This window comes from Hydra vulgaris, chromosome 02 (assembly GCF_038396675.1).
Source record: "Hydra vulgaris chromosome 02, alternate assembly HydraT2T_AEP".
In the NCBI taxonomy this organism is placed as follows: Eukaryota; Metazoa; Cnidaria; class Hydrozoa; order Anthoathecata; family Hydridae; genus Hydra; species Hydra vulgaris.
The window spans coordinates 50905171-50917583 of NC_088921.1; the positions used below are offsets into that span (position 1 = coordinate 50905171).

The 12413-nt window shown below is 27.1% G+C and overlaps 1 protein-coding gene across 2 annotated transcripts in view; it reads right to left on the reverse strand.

Annotated features, from left to right (window-relative positions):
• Positions 1-12413, reverse strand: part of LOC100197480 (uncharacterized) — a 30947-nt gene that overhangs the window by 11830 nt on the left and 6704 nt on the right. For both annotated transcript variants that reach the window (XM_065791295.1, XM_065791294.1), the window contains exons 3-15: positions 12046-12238; positions 11461-11643; positions 10832-11025; positions 8288-10096; positions 4069-5962; positions 3660-3814; positions 3468-3517; positions 2578-2722; positions 1905-2249; positions 1555-1666; positions 1320-1431; positions 1156-1216; positions 678-734 (exon numbers count right to left, since the gene is read on the reverse strand). In XM_065791295.1, coding sequence (XP_065647367.1) covers positions 678-734; positions 1156-1216; positions 1320-1431; positions 1555-1666; positions 1905-2249; positions 2578-2722; positions 3468-3517; positions 3660-3814; positions 4069-5962; positions 8288-10096; positions 10832-11025; positions 11461-11643; positions 12046-12238 — 5310 coding nt within the window. The remainder of the gene's footprint in view (positions 1-677; positions 735-1155; positions 1217-1319; positions 1432-1554; positions 1667-1904; positions 2250-2577; positions 2723-3467; positions 3518-3659; positions 3815-4068; positions 5963-8287; positions 10097-10831; positions 11026-11460; positions 11644-12045; positions 12239-12413) is intronic.

Below are 12413 nucleotides of genomic sequence, written 5' to 3' on the forward strand. Positions count from 1 at the left end.
GCAAAACACTGAGCACATTTTAAGCAGTTAAATACTTCATCTAATTCAAAATCTAAAATGTAAGATTATAAATAATTAAATCTTTTTCTTTACCAAGAATTGATTATCAATAACAATAATTTTCATTACTGTCATACCCAACTTGATGAATCTACAAATGTTTAATCAGGGGAGCAGCTTGTGGATTTCTTAATCAGGGAAGCGATTAGTGGAAAACCATTTATTTAGGTGCCCAAATTTAATTGACACTTTTTTTTCCTTGTGTTTTATTTAGTTAACTTTTTATCATTTTTTTCTAGCTCATTAATTTAATGGTCTCTTTTATCAAAAAGACAGTCTAATTATTTTAAATGAATGTTTAATTTTTTAAACAGTATCTTAAAATGATTCGCAATGACATTTTAAAAAACTCCACTAAAGCTGAATGCTAATTAAGTTTTTCATTAACTTTTTTTTTTTTAATTCAATACTTAAGTTGGATCAGGTTGTTTTGGTTGAGTTATTTTTTATGTTTTTATTACAGTGATTGAAATCATACAACAAATAAAAGAACTTTAAAGCAATGATTAGTGCCAAGAAAAGTTGTATGTTATACATTGTACATGTGCAAAAATTTAAGTGAAAATACATTTGTGAAATTAACATAAATAAACATCAAAACCAAACATAAAAATTACTTGAAAAGCAGGTATTGTGAAAGTTAAATCATTCAAAGTAAGAGCAAATTGATAAAGCTAAATAAATAAAAACAATAGTGATAATTAAATATTAACTATTTTTTAACATACTTACATTTCATAAACATTACTACTTCATACATCATATATAAAACAATATGATTCATTGCAAAATTGTTTTTATTAATGAAGGGGGAGAGGGAAAGAGTTAGTCAGTCATCAAACTAATCAAAATTTTTTTAATCTGGAATTTTATAAATTTGTCAAGTATCTTTAAAATAGATGTTCTTGGATATCATCTGCAACCCTTTAAAATATACTCTTTCTCCCCCCCCCTCTCTCTCTCTTTCTCTTTCTCTCTCTCTCTTTCTTTCTTTCTTTCTTTCTTTCTTTCTTTCTTTCTTTCTTTCTTTCTTTCTTTCTCTCTCTCTCTCTATATATATATATATATTATTTAGAACATACAATAATTTTTAACCTCAGTCAATTGTATATTTAAAGGTTGTGCCCAAACACTTGCTTGTTTTGTAGTATGCAACCTAACAAGTAGATCAAACTTAAACTATTTATTTCACCAAAATATTAACAATTTAATACAAAACAAAAAAAGTATTTAAAAATATAAAAATCATTTTTCTATACCTGTGTTCTAAACCTATCAATACAATTTTAGAATCATTTGATGTGTGAAGGCCAAAAGGAAGTTTAGCAAGTAAGTAGCATAAATGTGCTGCACCAACCATATGTAAGTCTCCTTTACACAAAATAAAATTTAGACATTTTTACAAACTACTGATACAGATAAAAAAGACCAATTGTGTATCATAAGTCTAATAAATGTTTAACTTCTTCATTCTAGAAATTAGCATATACTTACTTAGGCCATCTCCAAAAGCTATCAACCTTTCTCTATCTTTTTGTTTGTTACCAGATGTATTTGATGCAAGAATGCATAAATTTTGAATCCATGTTTCAACTGCTGCTTGTTTCTAAATAATTTAGTTATATAAATAAAAAAATCACAAATTTTGTTAATTCATTTTTCTTTTAATTAATCCCATTAGACATTAAACATTTAAGCACAAAACAAAAAGACATATAACAACATTTAACAGTATATGAGAATTTTAAACCATTAATCAGCACCTCAAACTCTTTTATAAAAAAAAACTTTTTTCAGATATACCAATCAAAGATAAACAAAAAAAACCAAGCAAGCTGGCTAACCTTAAAATACTCAACATCTCGCCCGCTCAGGTAAGAGTACAATGTTTTTAAAGGATCACTTGGTTTTAAACTATCCATGAATCTTGACTGAACAAGTTGTAAATAGCGTCCACCTAATGATGTTGCCAACATAAATGCATGACCCCACATTTCATACCTAATAGTATGCTCAAGGCCATCTCTAACTTGGCCTGTGGTCATATATTGGTGATAATCCTCTAAATTTTTTTCACTTATAACCCTAGGTGTATAACTGTGGACAAGAGGAGATTTTTTAACTCCATCAACCTCAGTTTTTGATATTAATGAGCACAGCATATCAGCAATATCTGATCCATCAAATGTCTAAAAAGTGATATATTACTGAGAACAGTAAAAAAAAAAAGTATGAGAAAAATTTATATAAATATCAAAGAACTATATACATATAAATATGAAAAAAGTATATACATATATATGCTATAATATCGACAAGTATATAAAAATTTTAAAGTTTAAAGAATAATTTTTTTTTATGTTTTACTTAAGTTAAAAAAAGCAAGCAGTTTAATTAAGGAGCATTGAAGTAGTAGTAATAAATAGTAGTAGGAGTATTAGTAATAGTAGTACTACTATTACTGTTGCATTTTCTGCAACTAATAATCATAATAAACTATTATTACTTATTACTTACACCATTTTGTTTAACAAGCAAACCCACAAACTCCCATAATGCTGTTTGAGCAACTAATTCATTTTCATTTTCATAAACAGTTGGAAGAACTTCTTGAACAGTACTCAGCACAAGACGAAGTATATACTTTTTATTTGTGTCGCCGCTAAAAATAAATGTAAATATATTTTTTTTAAATCATTAAGTTTATTAATTGAAAAAAAAAATTCAAATTAATTTATTAAAAATACATGTTAATAAATTCATTCTAAAAATTATTGGTTTGATAAAGAATTTGGTTAGAAATATATGAGATTATGAGAAAAGAGTGAAATTAGGAGAAGCAGTTAAACATGATGATGATGATAATAATAATAATGATGATGATGAGAAGGAGGATGATGGTGGTGGTAATAATGATGAATATAAATTAACCTAGTGTGACAAAAAAATATAAATTTTTTTAACATGGCAATAGAAACTCTCTATTTTCCGGCAAGCATATCAACAGCAAAACAAAAAAAGAAACTGCCAGTAAATCATATGATTTAAGTTAGCTTAAAATTTTAATTAAAGTAAAAAATGTAATTAAAAAATCTTTTTATCAAAACAAACTTAATTTTAACAAGTCTTTTTATATGCTTGTAGTTTGTATAACTATGGAAACTAACATACTATCAAGAGTGTTGTAAAAACATTGTAAAAAATAACAATTTCTAAAAACTCCTAAAACAAAATTTATACATTTGTTGTATGTTTATTTAAAAGCATTACAACAGTAAAACTACACCACAGTAAATAAAGATTTCTGATAAATTTAACAAGCATAAAACTCATTCCATTTATTTGTCTAAAAGATAAAAAAGTGCTATCAAAGACTATTTAAAAATCAAATCTACAAAAACACATACCGTAAAAGTGGTCCTGGAAACCGTTTATGAATTGGAATCGGAACAATACTCTAAAACAGTTAAATGAATGACAATGTTTTAAATAAAAAAATGAATATAAAAAGGAAAAAAAATAAAAACCAACTTTTTTTTCCTACAATAAAACTATTTTTATAATAACATTGCTTAACAACAAAAACTTTTAAAAACTACCTCAAGAGCATAGTTTTGGACATAGGCTACTTCGCCATCAAGAGGCTGTTTGGGTGCAACAATACACAACTTTCCATCAATGGGATTAAAACGAGCTCTTAAGTGAACTCCAGTAAAACTTAATGGTGTTGATCTACTCACTTTAATCTCAGTTTCTAAACAATAAGCCACTTTTTTACTTATAAAATCCATAAATAGTATTTTTATACATAACATTGCCGTTTGTTTTATTAAATAGTTTGTTCTTAGCAAATTGCAATATTTAAATTGTGTTTTTCAAGAAAAAAAAAGTTATTTAAGTCATTAAAAAAAAAAAAGATTTTATAGCATAGTTTTAGAAAAGTGCATACCATGATAAAAAAGATTATTACAAAAAACAAAATGACTAAGGAAAAATTCTGCAATATACCTTTGGGTTCTGTGTGCTGAAAAGACAATTCACTTGAAAAGTCTGGCAATTCATCCAATGCTTGGTCTGAATTTTTTGAACTTTGTCTTTCAATTACTGAAGTAGGTCTACTTTCATAAACAGAACTTGCAGAACTAGATGTATATGAGTACTGATCATAATATCCTGGCCAACCATAAGCTTGAGAATAATCATAATGAGGATGAGGGGGAAACTGTGCTGTAAGCTGTTGATTGTAATAATTATAGTAGGCTGCTTGTTGCTGATAGTAATCCATATACTGTTGTTCATACTGCTGTTGCATATGAATTTGTTCTAGACCATGAGGCCATGCATTAGGGTATATTCCACCATAAAGATTGTAATGATTAAATGGTGGGAAACTTTCTGGAGCGTATACCATAGGCTGCTGTACTGGGTATTGATTATATTGATTAGGATAAGCAACATTTGGACCAATTATATGTGAAGATGTCTGATCAATTGTTGGTGGAGTTTCTTTTGTTAAAGGAATAGGAGTTGAATAATTGTTAAAGTTATTATTTAAATGCAGCTGATCTTGAACACCCTGGACATTGTTCAAATTACCCTGAATATTGCTTGGGTTAAACGGATACATTTGACTTTGTGTAAGGTTGAACTGATTAGCATTACTTTGACGAATTTGAGGCCTTTCCATTTGATTAAGGCTCTGCTGGCTTACGGATTGAATATCAGTAAAATTTTTCAAGTGCTCAGAACTTTCTGTCATGTTATTGCTTTGATTTTGTTTTATATTTTGTTGGTTAAACTGAGAAGTATTGTATTGTGGTGTATAGTTTGATTGTACAGAAGTATAGTTTTCTTGTGCTGTATAAGTTGGTTGAGGCACAGAGGGATAACTTTCATGTACTTTATAACTAGATTGAGGTAATAGTGACTGAGAAGGATAATTGTATTGTTGTGTAAGACTTGGTTGAGGTAATGGTACCTGAGAAGAATAACTTTCTTGTACTGTAGAACTTTGTTGAGGTAATGATGATTGAGAATTAATATTATTTGAAGGTTGCACATAAGTTTTTAATACATCAGTTTGATTATTTACGGGAATAACATCAACAGCCTGATTACTTAAAATGGAACTGTTTTGACATAATTGTGAAACCTCCTTAGATGTAGACTGGTGAACTGGTATCAAGTTCTTTGAAATAGTTTCTTGTTTTGAACTAGATAATTGTGCAAAAGGTGAATAAAAAATATCTTTGTTTACCTGAAATGAACTTGTTTTGCCATTTATAGACTGGTTGCTATGCAAAGTTGATTTTTCCTCATGAGTTTGATTCATCGAAGACTGAGGCTCGGAAGTTAATCTCTGCTGAATAACTGGTTGATTGATTGAATGACTATTTGGATCTGGGTAATGTAATTTTTTTCTAGCAACTTCTGTATTTAAGATTTGACTTTTAGACAACTCTATCGAGCCAAGTTGATTATGAATTTTTGATATTTCAACATTAGGTGCAACAGACAACTCTCTTGTTAGACATTGCTCAGATTGAGTTACTTGAAATTCTTCATACTGTGACGGATGTTCTCTTGGTTCATAGAGCGATGCCTGTACTTTTGTTTCATGGTGATCTTTTGGCTCATTGTGTGATGGATAACTTTTTGGTTCATAATGTGATAAATGTTCTTTTGACTCATAGTATAATGGTTGTTCACTCGGTTTATAATCAGTATAAATGCTATTTTCATATGCCGGATTACTAGTTGATTTATCTAGCTCTATCTGTCTACTATTAAAATAATTTTCATGAAACTGAGTAGATTTTTCTGGTTTAGTTGCTTTCTGAGACACTTTCCCAGAACTGTTTAATAGTGCAGTATCATGTGAATTTTCCAAATTTGTATTTTGCTTTAAAGAGAATACAAAAAAAAAAAAAAAAATATCAACAGACAAAAATAATTAATTTGTCGATTATAATTGTAAAAAAAATTTTTTTTTTTTTGAACTTTAATAAACATTGGACTAAAATATATTTTAAACATGTTATATTAAAAAAAAAAAAAATATAAAAAAGAGAGAACATTTTATTTTTATTAATAAATTAAACAACAGTTTATTGCTCTTTGTAATAAAATTGTTTAAAAAATATAAAATCATTTTATATCATTACATAATGCCTTATTTCTATTGTGGAACACTATAGTAGCATATGTTACAGGGTAGACCAGGGTGATTTCACCATTTTTGATATTGCAAAAAAAAAAAGGTTATTTAACTTAACATTAACTACACATTAATATAACATTTAATATTTTGAAAATGCAACTATTAATTGATCATAGATGCTGCTTAATTCTATTGGTTCAATTTTAAATAAGATTTGGTGTTTAATGTTGTTAAATGAAATTATTGAATCACTCATATTAGTAACATCGTTATTTTTTGTGAATAATTGATTAAACTGTGTTTAAGGATATCTGCTAGGGTTAGTTTTTCATAAACTTGCTAATACATCTCATTAGTGGTTGTGGTAATTATTTTAAATAGATTTTTATCCAAGTATAATATTGTGAGGCGATTTCGCCACAAACTGACAAAATAGCCCCACAGTTGATAAAAAAATATTATTTACAATATTTTTGCAACATGATTAATTACTTTTTTTTTAAATCATGAGCATATTAAGGGGTACAATAATTGTAAGTGTTATGAAGATATAATAAAATAAATTAAATTAAAAAATTGCAAAAATACATTTTAAAGTAATTTAAAATACAAAAGAATACTTTATATTTAAATATTTTCTTGAAGTTTGGTATTTGAAAGTGTATGTCGTTTGTTCAAATAAATGCATTTCTATTATTAATATTACTTGCTCATTAAATACTCACTATGGCAGATGCTTATAAGCCACCATATAAATTAAGATCATTATCAAATAACGAGGGATGCGGAGTCCCAAAAGGTCTCCGGCTTTATAACTTTATCTTTTTATGGTCTCTGGTGTCCAGAAGCTTTAAACATGTTGGTTAATTAATGATCTGCTATAAGTTAAAAATTTATGATATTTAAGACTTGGAACTTATTGTTTTTAAGCCCGGAGTCCCGGAGTTCTTGCCGAAACTATACCTAAGGACTTCGGGTTCAAAAATCGATTGTTCTTTTGACCTTTAAGTCTTGATTTTTTCCCCATTAGTACCCCATAAGCTTTTTTATATTTTATTTATAACAAAACTGAAAGATAAACTGGACATAGACAAAGCTGAAAAATAATTGGATGTCAACAATCAACAAAATAGTTAAGGTATAAGGTATAAAACAACAACAAAATAATTAAGGTATAATGCTTATTTAAACACCATAAAATGACATCTCCACTAATTACTTCAAAAGGCAACCTACTACCATATGCCATTCTAATATTTATTTATATGACAACCAAGATTTTTAAAATGATAAAAACTAAATAATCAACCACACATGGATGCTTACATAAAAAATAATGTTTAAAAGATGATTACATAAAAATTAATGTTAAAATATATTTATTCAGGGCTCAAATTAAGCATATTGCGATTGCAATTGCTTTTTGCACCTTTGCAATTAGTTTTTTCTTAAAATTCATTTTCTTTTCTAATTTAGCATTTTGTTTGGCCAAAATTATTTCTTTTTTAATTTAGCACTTTGTTTGGCATGTTGACTACAGAAAAAAGATTGTGAAGATGGTAATATGGTAATAAAGTGTTGAGTAAAAACAATTACTAAAAGTAAATTAATCGTAATAGTATTAAATAAGTTACATTATAATTGCAACTTAAGCTCTAAATTATAACTATAAATTATAAAAGTAATTTAAGCTATTTTTAACCCTGCCGAACAAGAATACTTTGAGTTATTATTTAAATATAAGAAATATACAAGATACAATTTGGTATAGCAACCCCCCTTACAGCAAATTGGCAGGCAGGAAAGGGAGAGGTTGGGTTAAACAAAAAAATTAAAAAATTTTCCTAATTAGATTTTTTTGCATTTGTTTGAGCCTTGTTATTATATATAAATATTTGTGTTAAAAAAATCGTTTTTAACTTACATGTGTGTATGTGCGTGCCTGTGTGTGTGCATAAAATCTCAAATAGATATTATTGGATAAATTATTATTAGATTTATTAAATTTTCTATGAAAGTTATTAAATAATTTAATCCTTATAACAAAAAATAAAATACATTACTTACTGTTTCACTTGCATTTTGTTTTGAAAAATTTGAGTCACTAGTGCTTAGGTTGCTTGTAAATATGTGATTTTTGAAAGAAGTATCTTCTGCAAAAATTGACAAATTACTAGAGTTTTTCAATAGATCAACTTCAGTATCTAATAAAGCACTACTTTGATCGACCAGTTTTTTAGGAGGTCCATTAACAATTGATGAAGATGTGTTTGAAATTGAAACATCAAAATTAGTAGGCACATTTGAGACAAAGTTAGCATAGCTTAAAGAGCTACCTGGAGATGGTACACTTATAGGATGTCGCCCAGCATGCTCTGCATTATTTAATATATCAAACATTTTTTTTTTCAACAAATGTTGTTTATTAATACTATTTTCTTCCTCTGGAGTATTCAATTTTTCAACATGTGGATTAACAACTTCCGGTGTAAACTCACCCAAATCAAAACTGTTAGTGTTAATTGAACCAGAAGAAGCAGCATTAATCTTTTCATACAGAGAAGATCCAATAGAAACATTTTGGATCATCTCTAATGGAGAACTGTTATTAGAATTTAATGAAGATGGAGCAGGGTATTTTATTGCATCAATTAACTGATATGGACTTATTCTTGATGTATTTCCTGACGATAGTTGAGAAAGTACATCATAAGAGCTATGGCCACCTGACGTTGTTTTTTCATCATCGGATAACACTTGTTCATTTGGAGTATAGACCACTTGATCTTTATTTTTAGGCGCAAAAACATTATCATTGTCATTGACTGGTGTTTCAGCACTTTCATATAAAACAATATTGTGTGGAGATATATTAAGTGAATTTACATTTTCAACTATATTGTCATAATTAAAAGTCTGTAAGTTAAGTTTGGAAGAAAATTTATCATGACTTTCTGTTGAAGGAAGTGTTTGACTTTCAGGAGTTTCAACTAAATCATTACTTGATACATTTGGTATTTCACTTTTATGTCTAATTACAAGACTTGATTCTGTAAAAGAAGGAAATTTGTCTTGTAAGTTTTGTGATGTCTCTTCATTTCTAAATTGATCTCTGAAATTAGAATACGGTTCATTATTCCTGAAACTGTCATATAGTTCAATTTTGTTCCTTTCAAAATTTGCTTCATTGATATTCAAATTGTCAATTAACTCAGTTTTGTTACTTTCAAAATTTTGTTCAATTTCATTACTATTAAAATCATTCTGATAAAAAATGTCTGATGGTTGTGAATTAGTTGGAACATTAGACTCATTAATGTAAAAATCTTGTGGATTAGTTGAAGCATTAGACTCACCATAGTAAAAATCTTTTGAATTAATTGGAATATTAAATTGTTCATTGTATAAAGATTTTGGATTGGTTGTAACATTTAGTTTTTCATTGTAAGAGGCTTGCAGATTAGTATCAACACTTGAATCATTATTATAAAAAGTTCTAGAATGCTGATCATTATGTTTAGACAAGTCCTGATTATCATTAATAAAATCAAGTTGTGATTTTATGTAACCATGTGGTGAGTCTTGCAACGGAGTAATGTTTTTATAAGAACTTGTCATATCTGAAATATCGCCATGAGTTTCAGGATGTGCATCTGTAAAACTACTAGATTTATGATTGGCTATGTCAGTTGAACGAGGAAAAGTGTTGGATAAAAAGTTTGTTTTAGGTAAATGCTCTTCAGTATAGTTGTAAATATCACTCTGAAGTTTGTTATCATAATTTGTATTTCCATATGATTCAGAATTGTAAAAATTATTATGATAATGATTGTTTTGTATATGATCTTGGTTACTTAATGTTGCTGATAGTTCTCCCTAAGTAAAGGTCATATTTATATTATTATCTATAAATTGGTTTAAAATATTAAAGAGATTCTCTTAACTTTTAATAAGAGAGAATTAAACAAAACTTCAATATTTAATAACTTATGACATTGCCATAAAAACATATTTGTACAGAGTTATGGCAACCAAGATTTTAAAAAAGATCAAAATTAAATAATCAACTACAGATATATGCTTACATAAAAATTGATGTTTTAAAAAGTTTCTTGATGAAGAAATTTATTTTATTAACATTATATAAAAACCATTAAAAAGACATATTATAAAATTTACATTAAATTTTAGCTACTAATACTGAATAATAAATACTGACAAAAAACATACAATAGTTATGCATCAACCTAATATTACTATGGTTTGATATTTTCGGTAAAAACTTATTAAATGTTTTGATTTAAATAAAAGTAATAATAATATTTAAAAAAGTATGAGAAAAGATTTTCTACCTTCATCATAAATAAGCAATTGAACAATGAATGTAAACAAAACACTAAGCGCACAATATTCAAAATGTAATATTCAACTAAGTTGAAGTTTGAATATTACAAAAATATTATAACTTTTTTTAGCTTAAAATTATTGTAGTAAGTAAACTTTAAGAAATAAAAAATATTTTTTTTGAGTTGGTTTGCTTGATTGCAGTCAACTTTCAAGCCAAAACAAAACAAAATAACTTTTATGAAAAAATGAAAGTAAAAAACTTACTCTTTGAGTTGAATCAACAAAATCATTTGTATTATATGAGTTTGTAAATAGTTTTCCATCTTGGATGTCTGCTGAAACATCTGAACACAAAGAAGTCCCTTGGGATGAGATTTCGCTAATAAGTCCTTCAAAACTATTAGTGCTGTTATCTTGATTTTTGTTTCTCAATCTAGCTTTTCGAGCACGTTCACGAACTAGAAATAAATTTTTAAAATTATATTTTTTACTTGATTACTTGTAGCTTATTTACTTTTAGTGGAAAATAAACAATACAAAACTTCTCACTGCAATGTTATTATCAAATAAGAAATTTCATAATAACTATTAAAAAAAAAAAATAAAAACATAAAAAAATATTGCAAAATTCAACTTTAAGATATATCTAAATACAAATTGATTAAAGAAGAAATGCCAAAAAAAACAAAGTAGTATATTTTTTTACTGTATTTATTTCCCCAGGACCAAAGAGCCAATACAGTCGAATAGGCTATTTTACAGAGACATGGTGGTGGTTGAACTCTGTACTTCTCGCTTATACAGCAAGCACTTTGCTACTACATCATTTTTATGTATAATATCTTATTCACACATCTTATAACTGCTAGAATTAACTTCTATTTGAATCTTACCTTCTCTCCTCTCCTCTTTTGTTAATGGTTTCTTTACTGTGCTTGTACTAACTTTGCTATCATTCTCAAAGCACTTCATTAGCTCACCTAAGTTTCTATCATTTTCATTTAAAGTTTGTGGTTCAGAGACGACATTTAAAGTATTATGTTGATCTGTGTACTGATTTGATGCAATTGGAAAGTCTAAAATGTTTAACATAAATAACAAAAAAACAAACACATAAAACATTAGCACTCAGAGTATTACTCATAAGATAACTAATATATACAATTTTCATAATTAGTGCTATTTCTTTTGTTAACTTGTAGTATTACTGTCATAATTAGTGCTATTCTACTCAAAATTGAAGATATATACTATAATATCTCTAATATTGGCTTTAACACCACTATAGTAATTTACTAATTAACTGTTGATCAATATTGAGGTCAAAAATCAATTTAGATATTAAAAATAAATAAATAAAAACAGTCAAAAAGTCAAATACAAAGAAAAATCAATTTAAAAACTAAAAATTTTATTTTAAAAGTATATAATAAGTAAATAATTCAAGTAAATATAAATAGTAAAAACAAAGCTCAAACTTGAAAAAGGCTGGTAATTTGAAGGAATATGAGGTTGAACATTATCTGACAATAGGTTGCTTTTAACAGAAGCAGATGAAGCCAAAGAAGATGTTTCAAAAAAATTAGATGAGCCTTTCGAAGAATTCCCACTAAACAATGTATTTGTGGTATGGTATGATCTGCGTCCTCTATTCGTTCTATATGGATTTGACTAAAACGCAAATAAAGTCTTACAAAACTTAGAACTATAGATAAAAAAAATTGAATATAAAAACAATAAAATAATAATAAAATAAAACAAACTAATAAAATAAATAAAATCAAGATGTAATAACAAACTTCTTTAGTATATCTACATCTAAATAAATTTTTCAAAATATAATCTA